At 28.0% G+C, this 22,930-nt stretch overlaps 2 protein-coding genes across 5 annotated transcripts; one reads left to right on the top strand and one right to left on the bottom strand.

The window, feature by feature from the left end:
* Positions 1-186: 186 nt before the first annotated feature.
* LOC103569408 (inositol monophosphatase 1) lies at positions 187-2,396 on the top strand. The gene is made up of 6 exons (XM_008546692.3): positions 187-612; positions 926-1,059; positions 1,257-1,516; positions 1,602-1,707; positions 1,785-1,936; positions 2,011-2,396. The coding sequence occupies exons 1-6, from the start codon at positions 556-558 to the stop codon at positions 2,115-2,117; spliced, it is 816 nt and encodes a 271-aa protein (XP_008544914.1). The 5' UTR covers positions 187-555; the 3' UTR covers positions 2,118-2,396.
* A 146-nt stretch (positions 2,397-2,542) lies between these two features.
* Positions 2,543-22,157, bottom strand: LOC103577725 (serine/threonine-protein kinase PRP4 homolog). 4 transcript variants are annotated; one of them, XR_008403481.1, is made up of 12 exons: positions 22,022-22,157; positions 21,553-21,726; positions 21,196-21,442; positions 19,686-21,098; positions 19,533-19,618; positions 19,250-19,396; positions 18,999-19,152; positions 18,634-18,886; positions 15,745-15,983; positions 5,001-5,210; positions 3,273-3,346; positions 2,544-3,202 (listed from the first exon to the last, which is right to left on the bottom strand). XR_008403481.1 is itself a non-coding variant. In XM_053738042.1 (11 exons), the coding sequence occupies exons 1-10, from the start codon at positions 22,024-22,026 to the stop codon at positions 5,001-5,003; spliced, it is 2,928 nt and encodes a 975-aa protein (XP_053594017.1). In that variant the 5' UTR covers positions 22,027-22,157; the 3' UTR covers positions 2,543-3,346. The 4 variants fall into 4 exon arrangements, 2 of the variants coding, with proteins under 2 accessions (XP_053594017.1, XP_053594016.1); XR_008403482.1 differs by having other exon boundaries at positions 2,547-2,905; XM_053738042.1 differs by having other exon boundaries at positions 2,543-3,346.
* Positions 22,158-22,930: the final 773 nt, after the last annotated feature.

Raw genomic sequence — 22,930 nt, 5'->3', positions numbered from 1 at the left:
TAGAATCTTCACTCAGCGCCATATGATAATGACCGACCTACATACTTCTTTCTTACCGACGCCTGCTCTCTTATTGGCTGGGCCATTGAGTACAGTTGTCATTGAGTAAAGTCGTCCTTGAATAAAGAGAGAATTGAGTACAGTTTTAAAACAAAACTGGTGGTTCAAGAACTGCTTTTGAGTACAGATGGCTCTCGAGTAAAGAAATCCTGAGTAAAGTTGTCATACTGCCTCTCGAGTAAAGAAATCCTGAGTAAAGTTGTCATACTGCCTCTCGAGTAAAGAAATCCTGAGTAAAGTTGTCATACTGCCACATATATATTCATTCCACAAATATGAGCTGTACGAATTTTACTCAAAGGCCAGCACTAACCTGTAGCAAGAGGAAAAATATAATCAGCTGACCAATACTATGACGATGAAGCAGTATTCTCTTTGGTCTTCTGTCAGTTTATCATAAATTATTGTAGAAAAATCAGTTGATAGTATTTATTAATCGTTATAAAAAATTTAGTGTTGTTACTTACGAAGTTTAATAAATTCTAAATTTAAAAAATGAGTATTGATAACTTTTATACCGTTGCTTTTGATCTTGTTAAACAAGCCGGCGCAGTAAGTCTTAATTTTTAATTTTATTTAATAAAATAATCAAAGTGAAGACAAATGAATTTAGTTTTATAAATTGATGTAAATTCTATTTGTAGTATAAATTGTAATTTTTTATCAAGGATAATTCATGTGCTGACTATATTTATTTTATCCATCTGTAAACCCATATAAGATCATTTGAATAAATTTATAGTCAGTGGGAAAATATAACCGCGAAATTTTTTTTTAATTTACTAACTTAAATAACTCAATAATAATAGTTAAATAATTTATAAAGTTTAAAAATAATTTGATTTTGCTAATACTCACTAAACAGATTATTCGTGACAAAATAAACAGGCCAAAAGATGTAATGGTTAAGTCTTGTGACGTCGACCTTGTGACTGAATCTGATCAGCAAGTAGAAAAACTTTTTATGGAAGGAATAATCGCAAACTTTCCGGATCATAGGTATTCTTTCAAATTTATAAAATACTTTAAGTTAAATTAACTATATTATTATAATATAATTCTCTGTACATTACTTCATCGTCAACATTAATTTAATTTAATTGGCGATTAACAATGTGTCTTCAGTTATTAATTTTAAGCTATACTACATTAAATGTTTGTTATCATTAATATTATTATAACTACGTATTTATTAGATTTATTGGAGAAGAAACTACAAGTTCTGGTACAAAAGTACAATTAACAGATGCTCCAACTTGGGTAATAGATCCAATCGATGGTACTATGAACTTTGTTCATGGTCTTCCTCATACATGCATATCAGTAGCTCTTTTAATAAATAAAATCACTGAGATTGGTATAGTTTATAATCCTATTCTCGAGCAACTTTTTACTGCTCGGAAAGGCCAAGGTGCATTTATGAATGCAAATCCTATTAAAGTATCTGGCGAAAAAGGTTCATTACTAAATAATTATTATTAAATAATCCGTTGAAAAAATTTCCTATAAGTATAAATTAAATAATGGTAATATTTTTTCAGAACTTAATAAATCTCTACTTATGTTTGAAATGGGAACAAGTCGAGATCCCGAAAAAATGAAAATCGTTATGGAAAATTTAAAAATATTAACTTCTAAAGTTCACGGGTATATATAAATACATATTAATAATAAAAATGATTTAAATCATTAAATAATTATTAAGTTAATTTATTATGATTTAGATTACGAGCATTAGGATCAGCAGCATTAAATATGTGCATGGTAGCTTTAGGTGGAGCTGATGCTAATTTTGAATTTGGTATTCATATATGGGATTTTGCAGCAAGTGATTTAATTGTTCGCGAAGCCGGTGGATATTGCATTGATCCAGCTGGTATTATAGATACATATAAAAATTTACATAATTATCTAATTATCAATATTTTTATTTTGGTAATAATTTTATAGGTGGTAAATTAGATCTTTTAAGTCGACGATTACTATGCGCATCATCACCAGAGTTAGCGCAAGAGTTATCAAATCTTTTAGTTCAATATTATCCAGAACGTGATTAAAAATTTAAATAAAAAAATTCAAGTTCTATAGTTTATTAATGATGAAAACAAATAGATTACATATAAGAGGATGTTAGTGAATTTCTTGTCCATATAGATAAAAGAGAATTTAACACATGTCATTATGATAATTGAAGCATTTATGGGATATACAAGATAAACAACTATAATTTTAAAAATTAGTTTAAAAACTTAATTTATTTTATTGGTTGTACTTAATTTATAATAATCCAATTTCAATAAATAATTCCAATAATTAAATATTAAAATATTTATTGCTACAATATCAGTAATATCGTAGAATTCATAAACATTTCTTGAAAATCATATAATAACGTCATTCCTTATCCTTAATATATTTTTGAATCTGAAAACTTAGAATTATTACAGTTATTTTACACTGACTAATTAAATTATTCAAGCGTAATCTGCAAGTTGTGAAAATAAATTAATATCAAATGCTTTACTTTTTTTTTTTATTTATATATTATTATAGAATAACTTGCAAATTACACCTCATAAGAAAAAAAAAAATTCTACATAAAAAAATCTGAATTAAAATACTTTTAATACTTGCATCTTACCTGTTATGAACACCACTTACTAAACTATATGGAAAAATATACCAACTATTAATGTGTTTTCTGAAGTAATCGTCTCTCATTTGAAGTGATATTAGGTGTTAATTGTTCGCTTGGATCTTGTTCCACCAGATAAGTAATATGGTAGTGAGTTCTTACTCCTGATATGAATTCTTCATCCATTTCCTCCCTTCGTTACAGGGAGGGCTACAAGTTAAAACATTACCAAACGGCCAATTAGAAAAATTACATCAAGAATCACCATTTTTATGTCTTTCAATTTTTACTTTATTGCTTTTTTTAATAATATTAAAAATCTTAAATTTTAAGCAATCGTAATTAATGAAAAGTTATTTTTAAAATAAAGGAAAACTCAGAGGATTTGTTTCCCCAATTGTTTAGCTTTCCTAATAGATAGGATAAGTCAATCTTCTTGATTTATTATAGCCATGTTTAAACTTTTTTTTTACCCTAATTCCTATCACGCGATATATATCTTGTTTGCTAAAAAATATAGTGAAATATTGAATATTTGGATATAACAAATATCCCATAAGGCACGCTCCATGAATACCTTGCAACGGGAACGGCGCTACTGGCACTCACTAGGTCCATCAATGGTCATTGAAGAATTAATTGAAGAGTGATCTGAAACATAATCAACCTAGTACAGTCTTGCTTTTTACCATTTTATTAACAATACAGGAATCAGGTTTTCTTTAAGGAATTAACAGCTCGGATATTCTTCAAACAAAATTATTTTTGTTGTTATGATTAAACACGATAAAAAAATTTCTATATGATCAATTTTAACTATATCGTACGGCTTATATTTTTATATTCAATTAGTATAACAATATATACTTGTATTAAAGCATTAACAGACTCACTCTATTAACTAGTTCATGGCAATGTTCTTCAACACTTGCAACAGCGAATAAACAAATTAAATCCGTTTAAAATAAAATAACATTTGAAATGTTAAGTATTTAACAGAAAATTATTAATCGAAGAATTATTTTAACATATACTTAAAATACTTAAAAAGTTTTACTTTTATTTATCGGAGTGATTTTGAATATCCGGGCTGTATTGTTAGTTAACGTAATTATTTGATTTAAAATATTATTTTAGTAATAAAAAAAATTTTTTGAAATATGTACTTCCTAAACCTTTTCTGTTATCAATCATTTAGACATTTGTCGTTTTATTTCAACTACAGTCCTATTTACTATACAATTTTATTTTGAATTCTTAATACACCAAATTGTTTAATCGATTTGTGTTAGCTTTTTTTTTTTTTTGTTTTTTTATTTTCCATAAATGTGAAAATGAAAGCTAATGAACCATGATTAATGAATGCGTAAAAATGTTTATGATATTAAAAGTCGTCGATTGTGTATACGCGAATGCTTGTAAATTACAGCATAAATTACGGTTTTATATATGTACATATATAAATTTTCTTTTATGAAAGGTCTAATTGTTATCCGACTTAATAGAATCAAAAAAATAAAGTGAGACTATAAATTTTTGTTTGTTAAAAGATAATTTCTTAATGTACAATTATAATTTTTCTGTAATAAACTAACTAAAAATTTATAATATGAACTGAAAGTTGGTGTAGATGAGGTGGTGTAAGCATGATAAAACTTTTTGACAACTGTGATTTTTAATTTAGTTATTTCGTGTAAAAAAAAAAAAAAAAAAAAAAAAAATGTATGCTCTTCGATTGTCTTAATCTACTTAAAAATACAACCCACTCTTTCAATTACTTGAGTGTCAGCTCTTTTAATAATGCGTTACAAAACACAGCTTGTAAAATATTACGTCGCATAATAATTTTTATGAAATGGTGAACGTTGAAATGAAGCTTTTTCGCTTGTTCCGACAATTTGAGATTTAAAAAAGGTTATTTCATTGTTTAATATATAGATAATAGCGTGTCATGTGTGCGCACGCATGTATTGTGAATGTGTAAATAAAATTTATATGATTATGTCAATTCAATTTATGCATTAAGTGTAAAAGAAAAAATTCTTTTACGACTAAAAACACAAATAGTTATATAAATATCACCAATGAAACATAAACGTATGAAAAAAGCAAAATAAAGAAATATTAAATCTCTTGACCACATATAATTCTAATTAGTCTTATTCCAACAATATTTTCTCAAGTCTCGAATTCTGCAGAAAAGCGATTATGCTTTTTAAAATTAAACGTTCAAATGTACAAAATTTACGTTAAATCTCAATGAGACAAACTCCATGTTCATAAGGTCCCCGAAAATTGGGGTTACCTAATTTTTGTCTAGTATAAATGGATGAAGCAGTGCTTCCTTCACTTTTATTCTTTTGGTGTGATCCAACATTATTATACGTTCTAGAAGATCCTTCAGCTGGCTGACTGGGCTGACCCTACGACTTTGCTCTGCAGGTAACGAAGTTCCACCAAGCTCCGAACCAAGATCCCGCGTTGGAGGAATTGTCGACATAACAACTATTTTTTCCTGAAATATAAATCAAATTATGATATATTTAAATTTAAATAATATATATATTTCAAATTATATTTATTGTTAAAATTCAAATATATTGCTTTAAATAATAACGAGAAAACTCAGGTTCTTTTGGATGATATTTCTTTATTTCATAATATCAATTCTCCAAATCAGCAGCGTTTCGTCGCGTATCGCGATTTCCTCAAGCGTCGACAAATACATATAAATCAATCAAACACCATCATTTCTCATAATTATTCATACAATCAAAAACAATGTAAAGTAAATGTCCCAATACCGAAACAAGACCTAATACCGAAACGATTTGATAATCATTATATTATATTTTAACTCGTACGCGATGAAATTAAATAAAACTTTCTTCATTTAAAACCTTAATATTTTAGTTACAAAATAGGATATAAAATAGATTTTAGAATACAGTAGGACCTCATTATAAGACTACGCGTTATAAGACTCTTCCCCTCAATTTGTAAAAATTCGCTCGGAACACTTCCCCCATCAACAACTCAATAAAAGTTTTGCGCCGAAACCTCGTTATAAGATTAACGACCAGTACGACTAAAATCGAGATAAAATGTACATACATGAAGATTGTAAATTAAATAATTTATTTCCATAAAGAATACTTAAAATTTCGTGGTATCACGTAGTTAATAAACAGAAATGAACGACAAAATTTTGTTCATTTATGATTGTATATAAAATAGATTCACTAGAGTAGAGTTGAACCGAATACATAAATAAAACGCAAAGCGGTGATAGTCTTATAGCGAGGTGTGGGTGCAAACGCTATTAAAAGGAGGTTCGACCGAAACTAGTGGGTCAAAGTAGTGTTTGAATTTTTTTGTTAGCTAAATTCTCCTAATAGTTATAAAAATTCATTATTTTAATTGATAATAACATAACGAATTCATAAATTAATATTTATTACTTATTTAATTAAAGAAAGTAATGAAAGGACTTGGTTATGTTTGACTCATATGATTTAATCAAAAGATTTGGCAACAGCGCCTTCTAACTTCTTACACATCGATATTCAAATTAAAGCGGGAAATAATTGAAATAGTTGCCGAAGTGAGGCGAAAAAAATTTTTCGATCGTAAAGCACTCTCTGATGCTGCACATCATGAGTCGTGCAAAATTTATTTCTAATCTCGTCTTTCTTATTAATGTATTTCTATCTTCGTTTTTTCTCTCAGCTGCTTGCGCGACGTTGCCAAACCCTCAATAATATGTATCTCTGTCGATGAACGAGATTAAATAATAAAGCTTAACTTGAATTATTTAAATAATTACAACGGTAACACTATATTGTTAAAATCTTATCATATTCTGAAAATATTCAAGTTTATGACATGTGGTTTTTTATTTTTTAAACTTGGGCAGTTAATAATGAAAATAATCAAATAAGTCATGACGGAAGCTTGTCCGCCATAAGAGCCTGTGTATAAAAACTTTAAAAACGTTATTTTTAAATATTTTTTTCTAAAAAACTAGACAGTGGATCATATTTAAATTTTGAGAATACATAGATAAAGTACTTCTTTACATGTGTACTAAGTTTCAAATCTTAAAGTTGGAAAATCTTTTTTACATCAGATTCGGTCGAACCTCCTTAAGCACACTAGTGGGGGTACCTTAATTCTAAGAGTTTTTTCCCCTACATCCCCGAGCTAGTCTTATAACGAGGTGCTACTGTATATCCAGAATATGAAAAAGAAATGTTAATTAGCCCTGATTAAAAATACTCATTGGAAAGGATTGAAAAAGATCAGAATTGAATCGATGATTTTCAAAAATTTCGGAAGTTATATTGTTTTCACCCCGATTTACGAAAATCGAAATTTCATCAGATGTCGACGTTTTGAGGTCTTAGGAAGCTATTCTGACTGTTTTTAGAATGATGTCCGAGTGTCTGTATGTGTGTGTGTGTGTGTGTGTGTGTGTGTGTGTGTGTGTGTGTTTGCGTGCGCGTGTGTGTGTGACCGTTCTAAAACTTGTTAACTAATGAACCGATTTGGATGGTTCTTGCGGCAATCGAAAGAGCTTGTTGGCCATCAACTTTTCTGAAAATTTCAGATCATTTGATCAAGTAGACTCGAAAATATTGGTGAATTACGAAAAAAAAAATTTTTTTTTGTAGTTTTTTATTGATTTCTCAGAAACGAGTCTAACGATCGACTTCAAAATCTAATCAGCTTTCGAGCTTAATAAGACCCGTCGATTTCGCGCATAGCCATCTCAATCGGATAGTTCGTTCCAGAGTTATCGTAGGAAATAGAAATGGTAAAAAATGGTTTTTTTCGAACATATTTGAAACAACTGAACTAAACTGAATAAAAAAATGCCTTGATATGAAATTTAAATTTTACAAGTGTTATTTTCGAACTTTAAATTTTTTGATTAATTATCATTTACTTTTAATTATAAATCAACAAATTAATGTTTACAACATTCATAGTTAATGGTATTTAATAGCACAGATAATTAAATAATATAACAATGCATTTTTTTATTTTTAATTGATATTTTTATTCTCTTTTTCCAATTATTAATTTTAAATTTCATTGAACTGTGAAAGATTTAGCTAATTATTAAATACTAAGATTATTTTTAATAAGAAGACAATAAAACCGTAAGTAGAAATTTTTTTTTTCAATTTTCTATTATTCTAAAAATATTATAATACTTGCATGTAATCTTTTCTTATTATTAATTTATTAAATTTCTATGTCAAAGAATATTGACAACATTTCAAATTGCAGTGGATGAAAACCACTGTGCTCGGGCCCGCGCCGCCACCAACTTCAGTTACTGCTACTTTGTTACCGACCGCGTGATTAAACATAAACAAATAATTTTTTTTTTTTTTCATTAATTTTTTTCGCGAATATAATAAACTGCAACGGGTTTATTTTTGTGGTTTCTAATTCAAAATTTTTCGCCTTTTAATACAATACCAATTTTAATAGAGCTTTACAGTAATATATATAAGTTATTTGATGAAAATACACGGTGTCTCAGCGACCCTAGTGTAATTTTATTATTTATTTAAAAAACGCGGGGGAGTTAAGTTTTTTTATTAACATTTTCGTAATCTACAGATTTTTTTACAAAAATAGAACAATAAAATTCCACTAGCAAATTAGTTGGTACAACGGGTAAGAGTAAAGTCAGTGGACTATAATACATAAAACATCTAAAAAAAATTGTTTAAAATGCCATTCGGCAGCCGAAATGGAAAGAAGATTTTTCAATTAATCGATATAAAAAGTTAGTTCTATCTATACATAACTTGTGATACATGTTAGTGTATAATCTTGACATGAAATTAGGCTCGTTTTCTAAGAGTGAGGGTAAAAAAGGACAACGATTATTTTCGATAGAGAACTTCAGACAGTTGATTTGACATAACGTTATATAGGCAATTTACTAAACTAACCTTCACATAAATAAAGTATATCCGTGAAAAATAAATCAGATATGGTCATATATGACCATATATGATCATACGTGACCATGTATGGCCATACATAGCTTGATACGGCCATATATGACTTGATGTGACTATGTATAGAAATTTTAACTAAATTTAAAAAAAAAATCGGTCTGTCAGTTGACCGGGCCAGCTCCAAAATTTCCCGCCGTTTTCGAGCTCGTTGAGCTCGAAAAACTGTTGTGGATGCAATTTTCGAGCTCTTCGAGCTCGAAAATACTTTTGTATGCCTCTGTTTTCGAAAAAAAAACGTTTTTTACCATTTTTTCTCAAACGATCTCTCGAACGAATAAACCGATTGAGACGATTGAGGCGGCAATTGACGCGTTTTATTGAGTTCTACAACTGATCAGATTTTTAATTGATTTATCGAATCGTTTTTGAGAAATTTCGAAAATACTAACAAAAAAATTTTTTTTTAATTCTTTCGACAACGGTTTCCCTTGAAAAAATTAAACGATTTTGATGGTTGCCTGGCATTCGACGCGGCTTATAAAGTTTCAGAGCCCAGTTGATTTTGGAATCAATCCATCGAGCACATTACAAGTTATCCAAAAAAAAAATTTTTGAAAAAAGTTTATTCTTGGAATATCTCTGAACTAGCTCTATCGATCAAACTCAATTTTTTCAGCTTCAAGATATTGACAAGCCGCGTCGAATGACACCTTGGCGATCAAAATCGGTTTATCCGTTCAAAAGTTATAGATATTTACATACGTACGTACGTACATACACTCGGACATCATCGTGAAATTAGTCAGGATAGCTTCCTAGAACCTCAAAACGTCAAGATCTCTTAGAAATTCGGTTTTCGAAAATCAGACTGAAACCAATGACTTGACGAATTTTTGAAAATTTGCAATTTTCTTAGCGGGAAGTTAAAAAGTTATTATTATTTTCTTTTCAATTATTTGGGAGATGCAGAGATTATCAGATGTGAGAATAATTGAATTCCTAATCGAATTGGGAATTCTTAATTCAGAGAAAAAATGCTAGACTTACTAATGACCGCACCCGGTTCAGTAGGATTTGAACCCGGGACCTTGCGTTCGAGCGATCGACGCTTTGACGACTAGACTATGCAACTGACAGTTACAACGAAGTTTAGTCGTGCTACGTAAGATTGGAAGAATATGATCACTTTCAAAAAAGTAAAATATAATCATCGATATGCTGTTAGTGATATCAATAAAATTTCCTATTTTTAACTTCCCGCTTCGAAAATCAATGATTTTCAAAAATTTCGGGAAGTTATTATTTTCACCCCGATTTTCGAAAATCAAGTTTTCATCAAATGTCGACGTTTTGAGGACCTACGAAGCTATTCTGACTATTTTCAGAATGATGTCCGAGTGTCTGTATGTATGTATGTGCGTGTGTGTATACATGTGTGTGAATGGTCTATAACTTTTTAACTAATGAATCGATTTGGATATTTAAGACGGCAATCGAAAGAGCTTGTTAGCCATCAACTTTCCTTAAAATTTCAGATCATTTGATCAAGTAGACTCGAAAATATTTGCAAATTACGAAAAAAAAAAAATTTATTTTTTATTTTTTTATTGATTTCTCAGAAACGAATTAAAAGATCGACTTCAAAATCTAATCAGCTTTAGAGCTTAATAAAACGCGTCGAATGCCGCTTTAACCATCTCAGTCGGTTAATTTGTTCGAGAGATATCGTTGGAGAAAGAAATGCTAAAAAACGGTTTTTTGCAAATATCTTTAAGACGATTGAATCGATCGCTTTCAAATTCTAATCAGCTCTAGAATTCAATAAAACGCGCCTATTGCCACCTCAAACAACAAAATCGGTTAATTAATTCAAAAGATATCAGCGTTGAAAAGTTAAAAAAATAACATTCTATATTATTTTTTCCAGATAAATCAAAATGTACTGTACTAAAATGTGTCTAAAATCTTACAAACTTTTCCTCTTTATGGTCTCTTTTGATCATCATATAATGCCATCAAACTTGTTCTTTAGTTTAAACCATATAATCAACGAAAAAATCGATAAAACACAGTTTTTAATAATTCTCGCGGATATTTTATATGTTATTGCTCTGACTTAAGCCAAAGCTCATTTAAATCTTGTTTTCGATCACTGACATTGATTTCTGCCTCAATACATTTAGTTTATTGAACATAATCGGAAACTAAAATTTAAAAACCGCTTGTTCATTAATGATTTTCGATTCATAAACTTTTAAACTTTAGCATAAAGCGTAACTTGTTAGAGTTTAAAAAGCTCATAAAAAAACAATCGCACACAATAAGATTTTCGATGAGCTTGGTGAGCTTGATGAGCTCGAAAATATAGTCACATAAATATTTTCGAGCTCAAGGAGCTCGAAAATAGCGGGAAGTTTTGGGGCTGGCTTGCAGGGCCAACCCATGTCCAGATTTTTTTTTTACACTACAACATCCTGTTTATAAATAATTGTAATAGTCAGCTCAAATTTTTTATATAAAAAATCTGTATATCTATATATGGCCATATAGAATAAGTGTAGAAAAATTCATTAAGATCCGAGAAGAACTGTGGGTGCTATCGTAATAACAAGACCAGTAATAATCATAGGGCGTAGAAGTACGATAACAAGCTTTCCGTTACCCAAAGCGTACCACGCGGAGGCTGCTCGAACGGATTTACGCTAATGCCTGCGGTAAAAAAAAATTGACGAATTTTTTTTTGACAATAATAAATCATTGGGAATATAACGAAAAAATAAATTTTGAAAAAAACATTTTGAAATCGAAAAAATGAACAAAAACCGAGAAATTACCAATTATGGTGATTTTTGGCAAAATCGATGAATTTAAAGCTTCGGGACACTAAGAAAAAAAAATCGCAGCGCTTTAAAATTTTCAGGACACTTTGAGGTTGAAAAAAAAATGGCGGTATCATTTGTTCATCCGTTATATCCAGAGTTATACCAAGATTTCCGTATGTCCTTAAATATGCGAATTTTTACCTATTTTTAATAAACATTATCGCTTCAAAAAAAAATTTTTCATCAAAAGCCACTAATTTTGCCTTATTGGAAATGTTTTGCAGTTTTCAAAACCCTGCTTTCATTCTCTGTACGACCAACACATCCGGAGTTATTGATTATCAAAGCCAAAATGGACTTTTTTTGCTTTGATCATTGATAACTTGGCGCCAAATTATTTAAAATAGTCAGATGCAAAAAATATGAATTTTTAAATGAATTAAAACATTAGGATTATTTTTTAAAGTCATTAGTTATTGTAAGCAAAATCTAAAATCTGAGATTGGAAAATAATATTTTAATTGACCTGGAACTGTCAATATCATATTTATTTTATATGAGTAATTAAAAAATAATTTGAATATTTATCAAAAAAAGAAAGACGTGCAAGTAATTTTAAAGACGCTTAGAATATTAAGAAAATTACTTACAGCAATTACAAATACCCACTTGAGGGTGGTTTCTTTAAAAAATTTCAACATTATATTTACCATTTAGTAATTTTTTATTTTGATAAATGTAAACATCAGGTCTGTACTATTTTTTTGCTGCGTGCAGGGTGCTTAAATAGACTAGCGGGAAAAATTTAATTTAATAAATATTCATTTCTTTTAGAAATAGTAATAATAAAATTTTATTTAATTTATGAATAAATAAAAAATTACTTGCTGTTGATATCAATTGGAAGCTAAACGAAATTTGTAAAATAAATTTCAGTAAAATCGGGTTGAAAATACAGCTGAAAACGGTAACTCACGGTTGCGTAAACTCTACCCACTTCGGACCTTTGATAAAAAAAATAGTGTTTAAACTTATTAAATATGAAAGTTAAGAAATGAAAAAATTCAAGCACCTACAGGATAGATTAATGAACAAAAATCCGGTGATCAAAAGTTTTTATCGCGATTTTTCAATTAGTTAATTAACAATTTTTTGTCGCACGAACATAAACATTGAAAGTGCGATAATTGTTTGACTATTAATCTGAAATTTTTTCCTTGCATGGAGCTATTTTACAAAGATTATAGAACAGATTCTCGTTGGAAAAATTAAAAAATTAATAAAAATTAAAAGAAAAAAAATTTTTTTTTGTTTTTAAAATCGAAATATCTCATCAACTATAACAGATACGATAAAAGTTACTTATATCTTTTTCATTCTGGTTTAGTTAATAAACAAATTGAGCTCCTAGCTGAACCTGTAACTGTATAATCTTAAAAATTATGAATAAATGTGTCAAAAAAAAACAATTCTTTTCTTTTAATTTTTATAAATAATTTGCAATAAAATTATATAAATAATTAAGTTAGAGCTTTAGTTTAGTTATAAATTTGTTGAGTAACTAAATTAGAAGAAAAAAGGTCTAGATGAATCAGTTGTATCTACAATATTTTATAAGTTATATTGATAATAAATAAAGAAAAGCAGGCGCGAAAGGTAAGTTCGAATATATGAGATAACTTAAAATTAAATAAAAAATCGAAAAATCAATTTTTTTCCAAAAACTGATACTGAGTTATTTTTGTTGTATTTTTTAGAATAAAAAAAATATTAATAAAAAATTTAATAGTTTATAACAAATTGTTTATTCTATAAACAATTCAAATTTGAATAAAAATAAAATTTTTTTTTCAGGTATCGGAGAGCAAGGTGAATTATGATTTTTGGGAAAAAAATGGTTCCTTAATTTTCATAACAAGTGATAAAAAAAATAGTTAATTAACAAATGCGTTTTCAAGGAATAAAAAACTTTTTTAAGGAACGATTTTTTTTTTTAAATCATAATTTTCATCAAAGATTATGTCATGAAAAAAACTTTTTTGATTATCTTATAAACAACGCATTTGTTTACAACTATTTTTTAAACAATATGAGATAAAAATTATTAAAAATCATTTTTAAGTAACTTATGATCATAAGGAAACAAACCAATAGCAATATTATAAAAAAAATATTTTTCCAATGTTTAATCGAGGTTGATAATTCTTAACTTAAGTAAATTGCTAATAACAAAGTGAAAATTAACAATTTTTTAATTTTTCCAACGAGAATCTGTTCTATAATCTTTGTAAAATAGCTCCATGCAAGGAAAAAATTTCAGATTAATAGTCAAACAATTATCGCACTTTCAATGTTTATGTTCGTGCGACAAAAAATTGTTAATTAACTAATTGAAAAATCGCGATAAAAACTTTTGATCACCGGATTTTTGTTCATTAATCTATCCTGTAGGTGCTTGAATTTTTTCATTTCTTAACTTTCATATTTAATAAGTTTAAACACTATTTTTTTTATCAAAGGTCCGAAGTGGGTAGAGTTTACGCAACCGTGAGTTACCGTTTTCAGCTGTATTTTCAACCCGATTTTACTGAAATTTATTTTACAAATTTCGTTTAGCTTCCAATTGATATCAACAGCAAGTAATTTTTTATTTATTCATAAATTAAATAAAATTTTATTATTACTATTTCTAAAAGAAATGAATATTTATTAAATTAAATTTTTCCCGCTAGTCTATTTAAGCACCCTGCACGCAGCAAAAAAATAGTACAGACCTGATGTTTACATTTATCAAAATAAAAAATTACTAAATGGTAAATATAATGTTGAAATTTTTTAAAGAAACCACCCTCAAGTGGGTATTTGTAATTGCTGTAAGTAATTTTCTTAATATTCTAAGCGTCTTTAAAATTACTTGCACGTCTTTCTTTTTTTGATAAATATTCAAATTATTTTTTAATTACTCATATAAAATAAATATGATATTGACAGTTCCAGGTCAATTAAAATATTATTTTCCAATCTAATTGTTGTAAATAATATTAACTTAATTTCAAAGTTTTTCAGCTCTAGTACTTTTTTAGCGCGGCTGCCGGCCACCAAGCAGCGCCGCATTTTTAAAAAAAAAATGGGGGAGGGCACCCTTAGAGAATGGCCTTAAACTTATTATCACATAACCTAACAAATAACAAATCAATTTCAAATATTAATGTTAGAAACTAGGTCTGCAAATATCACTTTTGGAAACATCGATTTAAGTTATTGATTAGCTGCAAATAATTATTTTGTGTTTTTGACTTGATCTAAAAATTATAAACTTGTTTATTATGTAAAATAGTATTTATTTAAATGGAATTTTCTACTAGTTATCATAGAATAATCTCAGCTGTCACTCTTAAAGTATTAGAAACTGGGCCTTTTAACTTAGTGTATTATCGAAAAATTTATTGGACACTTTGACTCACTCGCATATGCTATCCTCTATTGACGCACGAATAGTAATCTGATCTCGCATGTCATACTCCGTCCTTGTCCAATACACATTTCGAAATCAAGTGTTTGATTTTTTTTTTTTTATTCTCTTGCGCGGTCAAATATAAAAGAAAATCTGACTTCAACTTTTTACTTTAAATAACCTGTCATTTAAGATTCAACGAACTTATTATTGTGTCGTTAGTTGTTTTAATATAGTGCATACCATTTTAAATATTATTTTTTATTTATTTAACAATAGTTAGTTAATGATAAAATTTATGGAATATAAATGTATATAGTGTATAAATGCGAATGAGTGTAAGTGTGTAAACATGAGACGTTGCAGCGCATCTTACATGTTTCGCTCGCTCGTATGACTTTTTTATTAACAAATTTAAATATTTCCGTAAATATCTATAATTAAATAAAATAACTAAGACGTTATTTATTCCAAATTTGGTGACGAATTCGATAGTATAAAAACAAATTTACAAAAAAAATTATTTTTCAAGATATCATCCTTTAAACATTTAAATTGTTAATAACTAAAAATTCGACCATCCTCCAAAAAAATGAACTTTGGATTTGAATTCCTTGTATAAAAATACATAAGAATATACCTAAAATAGCCTTGGACATAATTTTTTTAATTTTGCATACAGAACTGTCTTGGAGCGAAAGGACTATAATAACTTCCGGTTTTCTCTGTTTGTGGTCACCATGTTCAACTTGAATCACTGAAGATAATTTTAAAGAAATAACAGTAACTTACGCGTTCCGTGACTCTATCAACCTCATGATAGAGAAAATTACAATTGATGTCAAAGTGCTGATCTTTAAATGCTCCTTTTCTTATTAATTTATTAGGCATCTTGCCTTTGAGATCCATAAAAAATTTTAACATTTGATTATTTGTTTTACCAGAAAACATAATTTTGCCAGTATATAACTCGTATATGGTACATCCAACTGACCACATATCAATAGCACAGTCGTACTTTATTCCAAGAACTAGAAGATAAAATTATAGGAAAAATTAATCAAATACATTGATTTTTATATATTTTTCATTCAATTTATTGACATATAGCAATAACTTTTATGTCTATAAATAATATAATGGTAAATAGAAAAAAAAAAATATATATATATATGTATGTGTATATATACATATATCTTTATATATATTATGGTGTTACAAAATAAACATTTTTTTTTTTTCGAGTCTTATGGCCTTAAAAGGTAGTCTTAAGTATTAAAAAAATCCTCCTAAAAGAGCAGCTCGAAAGCTCAATCCTGCTAAGAGCTCAACGAATATAATTGTCTCATTTAAATTACTTGTGAAAAAAATTTTTTTTCGAAAGTCAATGGTTGTCAATACATAATAAGATATTAAAAATTAATATGCGTAATGTATTTTTTGCTAACTCAATTGGATTTTTCATTATCTGTATAGTAAATTTTACTATAAGTATTTTTAATAAATACAAATTCAAGAAAGTAAATTTTTTAATACTATATATTATTTTTTACATAAGAAGATATTAAAAATTAATATGTGTAATGTATTTTTTGCTAACAAGATATTTTTTACTATCTGTATTGTAAAATTTACTATGTATAGATAAAATTAAAAATTGATGAGGATAGCATACACAAATATGTATTACATGTTCAAAAACCTCTGTTCAAAGGAGACATCGGGCCGTCAGACATAGAAAAGGACTCGCGTGATATTATAATAAGTGATTTTTTTAAAAATAAAAATCGACACCGACACCAATGACATAAATAATAATAATAATCAAAATGGTTGCAATAATAATAAAAAGTTAAAAGCCTTTAAAAATTTCATTTCATTTATATTTCATTCATTTATTTCTATTCTAATATAGTAAAATTTACTAAACAGAATAGTAAAATTTACTTATCTGTTTATGAATTTTTCATAAAGATCATAAGCATTTCAAGATTACTATCTAAATTCAGTAATTAATCTCATATTTTTTAGTAAATTATACTACTTTTTATTCTCTGTGTATAGTTCAAAGCTTCATAACTTTTTTTTTGTTAGTTCTGCAGAGAAAACATTCGGGAGCATTTTTGTCGAGAATTTAATTTCCTACACAATTATGTACTTTGATCTTCGACAAAATTTTTTTTTTTTAATACTTTTATATACAAAAATCAAAAAAAAATTTTTTTCACAAGTAATTCTAATGAGAAAATTAATATTCGTTGAGCTTTTAGCAGGATTGAGCTTTCGAGCTGCTCTTTTGGGAGGATTTTTTCACTACCTAAGACTACCTTTTAAGTCCGTGAGACTCGAAAAAAAAAAATGTTTATTTTGAGACACCCTTTTATATATATATATATATATTAGAGTGCTTCGTTTGAAACGACTATTTTTTTTCTGGTCCATCGACGGAATAATGTTCTAAACATGTAAAAAAATATTCTCACCCAAGATGAGCTCTTAATTTTAATTCTAAGTGCTCGCTTAATGAATATGAAATTTTCCCATTTGATTAACATATAAATTTTGATTTTTTTTTTTCAATTATCTTTAGCTCCGCGAATTGCAAGATATTAAGTCGCTATTAGGCAGAAATAACAGAGGAATCCTTCCTCTTTAAAAGTGCTTGTAGCTAATTTACGTTTCGTAATCGTCCTCATTGACAAAAAATCTTAAAGCCAATTTTTATCAAATTTTATGGTTTTTTTTTTATTTTACTCGCAAACCACTAACTTTTGAACAAAATTGTACAAGACTTTTTTTAGAGAATTTTATTCTCTACAAAAAAGGTTATTCAAGCCATTAACGTAGAGCTAGTAGCTTCCGAGATAAATCTAATTAAATATCTCAAAATTTGAGATATCGCTGTTTTATCCTCGATTTTAGTACTTTCTTATAAAATTATGGCCGAAGAAATATGTAATATATCCTGGTTAATAATGTCTTTGATTGACCATCGGAAGCTTTTTCAATTACTACCTCTCTCAATACAAAGATAATTGTTTCATACTTTTTATAATCACATATAAATGTGTAATATGTATTTTCATAATTTACTCTGATACATGATATGTTTCTACAGCCATTATTTCATAAAAAAGTACTGAAATCTCGGATAAAATAGCGATATCTCAGATTTTGAGATATTTAATTAGATTTATCTCGGAAACTATTATCTCTACGGTAATGGCTTGAATAATTTTTTTTGTAGGGAATATCATTCTCTATATAAAAAAGTCCTGTACAATGTTGTTCTAAAGTTAGTGGTTTGCGAGTAAAATAAAAAAAAAACCATAAAATTTGATAAAATTTGCTTCAAGATTTTTTACCAGTGAGGCCGATTACAAAACGTAAATTAGCTACAAGCACTTTTAAAGAGGAAGGATTCCTCTGTTATTTCTGCCGAATAGCGACTTAATATTTTGCAATGCCGCGAAGCTATAGATAATTGAAAAAAAAAATCAAAATTTACATGTTAATCAAATGGGAAAATTTCAAATTTATCTAGCGAGTACTTAAAATTAAAATTAAGAGCTCATCTTGAGTGAGAATATATATATATATATATATATATATATATATATATATATATATATATATATATATATTAATTTAAATGAATTAATTGCAAAAACAAATGCTTACTTATTTCTGGAGCACGATAAAATCTTGAGACGAGATATGGCGTATTTTCATTTTCATGTGTGTAACACGCCGATCCAAAATCACATAATTTTAATACAATTTTATTTTCATTGACTAGAATATTATCTGGTTTTATATCGCCATGCAAAATATGTGATTTACCTAATAATTTTAAGGCAAGGAACAATTGTCGTGAATACGAACGCACTGCTTTCACATGCAAACCTACATCTTTGCCATATTTCTTCAATACCTGTACCAAAAAAAAAAAAAAAAAAAAAAAAAAAAAAAAAAAAAAAGAATTTATTTTGATCTACAACAAAAACTTAATTTATATAATATTACTTTATTTTTTAATGACTAACCTCTCTTAAATTCATTGAAAGCGGTTCAAAAACCATACACAAATGATTTTTATGAAAGAAATGTCGAAATAATCGCAGACAATGAAAGCGATCTTCTGGATCTTCATCATTAAGCTTTCGAAGAATTTCCAATTCTTTCAGACCTGTCCTATGCCTAAAATATTATTACATAATAAAATAAATTATAAGTGTCTATAAAAAAATTGGTTTATTTAATTAAAAAGTAAATTTTAAATAAAAAAAAAACTTACATTATTTCATTATTTCTTATGATTTTCACAGCAACGTCCATACCTCCTCGTGTAGTATCTCTTGCCCTGACAACGTTACTAAACACTCCTTGACCAGTGTACCCATAAACAGTATATCGACTATCAAGAGTTTCACCGATACGTACACTAATTATTTAAAAAATATAATATTTGATACATATTAATTTCTGACGAAAAAAAATTTTACTAATTTCATCGAAAAAAAAAAAAAAAAAAAAAAAAAAAAAAAAAAAAATGATTGACAATAGTAATTATTTATTACCGGTAATACCCTTCAGCATCGTCCCAATTATCAGTCAAATTTGGATTCTCGTGGCCACCTACTCGATTACCTTCAACAGTAGGACTCTACAAAAATGGTTAATCAACTACAAATTTCAATAGAAAAATCAATATAAAAGAAAAAATTACTTACATTGAAATCTCCTACATTATCGATATCAGCGAACATATCCCACTCACTAGATTTTTTGACAATAATCTTCTCTTCGTTTTTTTCAGTCATCTTAGTTTCTTCTAGCTTCTCCAATAATTTTTTATTCGTCGGTGGTTCATCAAATCTCGACTTTCTTTTTTTTGCCAATAATTGTGACTTTTCTTGATCTGGTAATGGTGGAGTGTGACTCTCCAAATTTGAATCATTATTATTTAATATTTCTATGAAATTTGAAGATGAATTTGATTGTATTGTATTACTAGGATTTAAAATAATATCTGTAGACAAATTTGAATCTTCTGCTGGTCCACCTAATCTTTTAAGTAATTCCTCTCTTTGTTTTCTACGCCTTTCAATGATCGTTTCTTCATCTTCTTCCTCCTCAATATCAATATCCTTAAGATCATCTTCGCTAGAGCTATCAGATCTTTCTACCTTCAAGCCTTCAGAAAGTGAATCTTTATATTTATCACCTCGTTCACGTTTACCATTTTTTTCTCGATCTCTGTCATTCCGACCATATCTGTCCCGATCCCTACGATTTCGTGACAATGATCTTGATCGTCGATACCTATCATTCCGGTCTCTATCACCTCTATGACGTACAGGACTCCGCGATCTTCTGAGACTTCTAGCTCGTTCGAAAGTTTTATCATGATTTCGAGAGTCTCGACAATCTCGACTGTTTGCTCTATCTCGAGTAGAAATATAACGATCTCTGCTATTATGTTTAACCCTATTGTCTGTTTTATCTCGACTATTGTGACCATCTTTATTTATTATTCGTTCTCGACTACGTGCATCTCTACCTAAATTACAATTTCGATTTTCTGTTGGCTTTAAATGTTTTGAATTCCCTTTAATATCTCGATTGTTTGTATCATTTCGTGATTTAGATGAACGATACTCTTCTCGTTTGCGATCATCTTCTTTAACATCATGATCACGCTTTCGTAATTCATTTCGCTTCACAAGTTCTTTACGACGATCCCCATCCACACGTTTTCTTAAGTCATCTTTATGGATTACATCTTTTTTTTCTACAACTTTTCGTAATTTATCTGATTTTTTTACTTCATCATTAACTTTAATTTTTTCATCTCGTCTTCTATCTAAATCTTTTTGTTTGTCATTTAAATCCTGTTTAGATTTTTTATCCCGATTTATGTCTACTATTACATTTCGTTCTGTTAATTTAGTAATTTTTTTACGTTCCCTACTATCAGATTTACTTCGATGACGTTTCTTTTTAGATATAATATCATCACTACTGTCATCTTCAACAAGAATTACATCAGGAGTTTTTTTTAGTACTTCTTCTGAGTCAAGTTCTTTTTCATCTTTTTCAGATTCATCAGAAAGATATTGCACTAAACATGCTTGAAGTCGTTCCTTAAATATATAAATAACGTTTTAATTTTATATTTTCTAATTTTATTCAAACTAATTTTAAATATAAAAATTAATTTATAAAAATAAACGTACATACTTTTTGTTTCATTAATTCTTCTAAATCTATATCATCCTCAATGATTGTACAATCAACCTCATCTGAATCTAAATCCACTAGATTTTCTCCTTCACTTTCCGTAGAAGGAATTTCCATTACAGAATGTACAAGTTTACCATTAATAGTTGGTTCTTTAATATCAACTTTTACTGGTATTTTCTCTTCTGTAATCCCGTTATTTGTTTCTCTTTCTTTTTGTAGTTTTTTATGTTTTTTGTGTTTTTTTCTATAAAATTGATCAAAAAAAATTTATTGAATTTTTTTTTTGTATATAATTAAAGCTGATAGATAAATTAATAATTTCTTATATTAATAGAAGCAATTACTGAAATTTACCTGTCTTGTTTATCACTTTTTATTTCAATTTTTTCTTTATCTATTACTTTGTCTTTTTTATGTTTATGATGCTTATGCTTGCGCTTTTTTTTTTTTTTTTGTTCAGAAACATCAGCATCTTCATCGACATTATGAATTTCTTGCTTTGAATCAATATATTCTAAATCAGATGATCTAGAAAAAAAAAAAATGATTATTATATCTTATTTGTTAAGCTTGATGCAAATATTTGTTTATTCAATTATGCAACAAAAATCATACTCATAAAAAAAAATAAGATATTTAGATACAATGATAGAACTTGATCGTTATTTTAAACATTTTAATGATTAAAAATATTATGTTAAATCAAGGAATTAAATTTGTTTAATATAGCATAAGCAAACGTAAGTATAAAAAATAGTAAACATAATCTCGTTGGTCTGTGAACTTTGAAGTCTAAAACAAAATTTAGTAATAAAATACTTACCCCATTTTGTATGAGTTGAAACACTTTTTAACTACAAAAATAAGTATGATTTTATTATACTCCAAAAATCACCAATATCAACTTGATAATCAGTGTATCATCAATGACCCGCCATCTTGTTATACTTATAGTACACGCATACGTGCTACATGTATAAAAATTATAGTAGTCCCGACGAAAAAGTCGTCCTTAAATGGGGCTGCCTTAAGTTGGCGGTGATAATTCAATTTTTTATATTTTTCGATTAATGAATCGTTTGGTCGTCGTTAGTTCTTGATTGTTCGCTAAAAAATAATGTTTGTTCGTTTTTAGTTTTTTCATAAAAAATTATTAAAAAATTGACCCTTAAATTGGCGCCAACTGCGGCTTTTTCGACTTTTTTTTATACTTTCGAGCTTTTTATCGTTTATTTAATAAAAAATAAAGTTTGTTCGATGTTTTTTATATTTTTCATTAACTATTAAAGAATTTTTTTATGGGCTAATTAATTATTGTTGCGCCTGCGCAAAACCATTACCGCACCGGTTAACGCGGGTTTATTTGAATTGTAGACCGCGTATGCAATATAATAATAATAAAAATAGTATATTTTACACCTCGGGCAGTAAAGTAAGAAATGTCTCAGATCTCATGTAAAAGTTAGCCGAGGCAAAGCCGAGGTCAACAAACATGCGATCTGAGGCTTTCTTATTTACTGCCCAAGGTGTCAATACTATTTTTTTCCTCGACGGAGGCGGAAAGCGTCAACTTCGTTTCGCACAGCGGGAAAAAAGTTGACACTTTTCGCCTGGAGGGGAGAAATAATAATTATTATTAATATCTGTTGCTAAACATAATGCATCGACAATTAACAAAATATAAGTTCTTAAGTAGAGTCTCGCGCCAAATAACTACCCCAATATGAGGATA

The sequence above is a fragment of the Microplitis demolitor genome, chromosome 4 (assembly GCF_026212275.2).
Source record: "Microplitis demolitor isolate Queensland-Clemson2020A chromosome 4, iyMicDemo2.1a, whole genome shotgun sequence".
NCBI lineage: Eukaryota > Metazoa > Arthropoda > Insecta > Hymenoptera > Braconidae > Microplitis > Microplitis demolitor.
The sequence above is the reverse complement of the archived record's forward strand: the minus strand, read 5'-3'. Positions and strand labels throughout refer to the sequence as shown.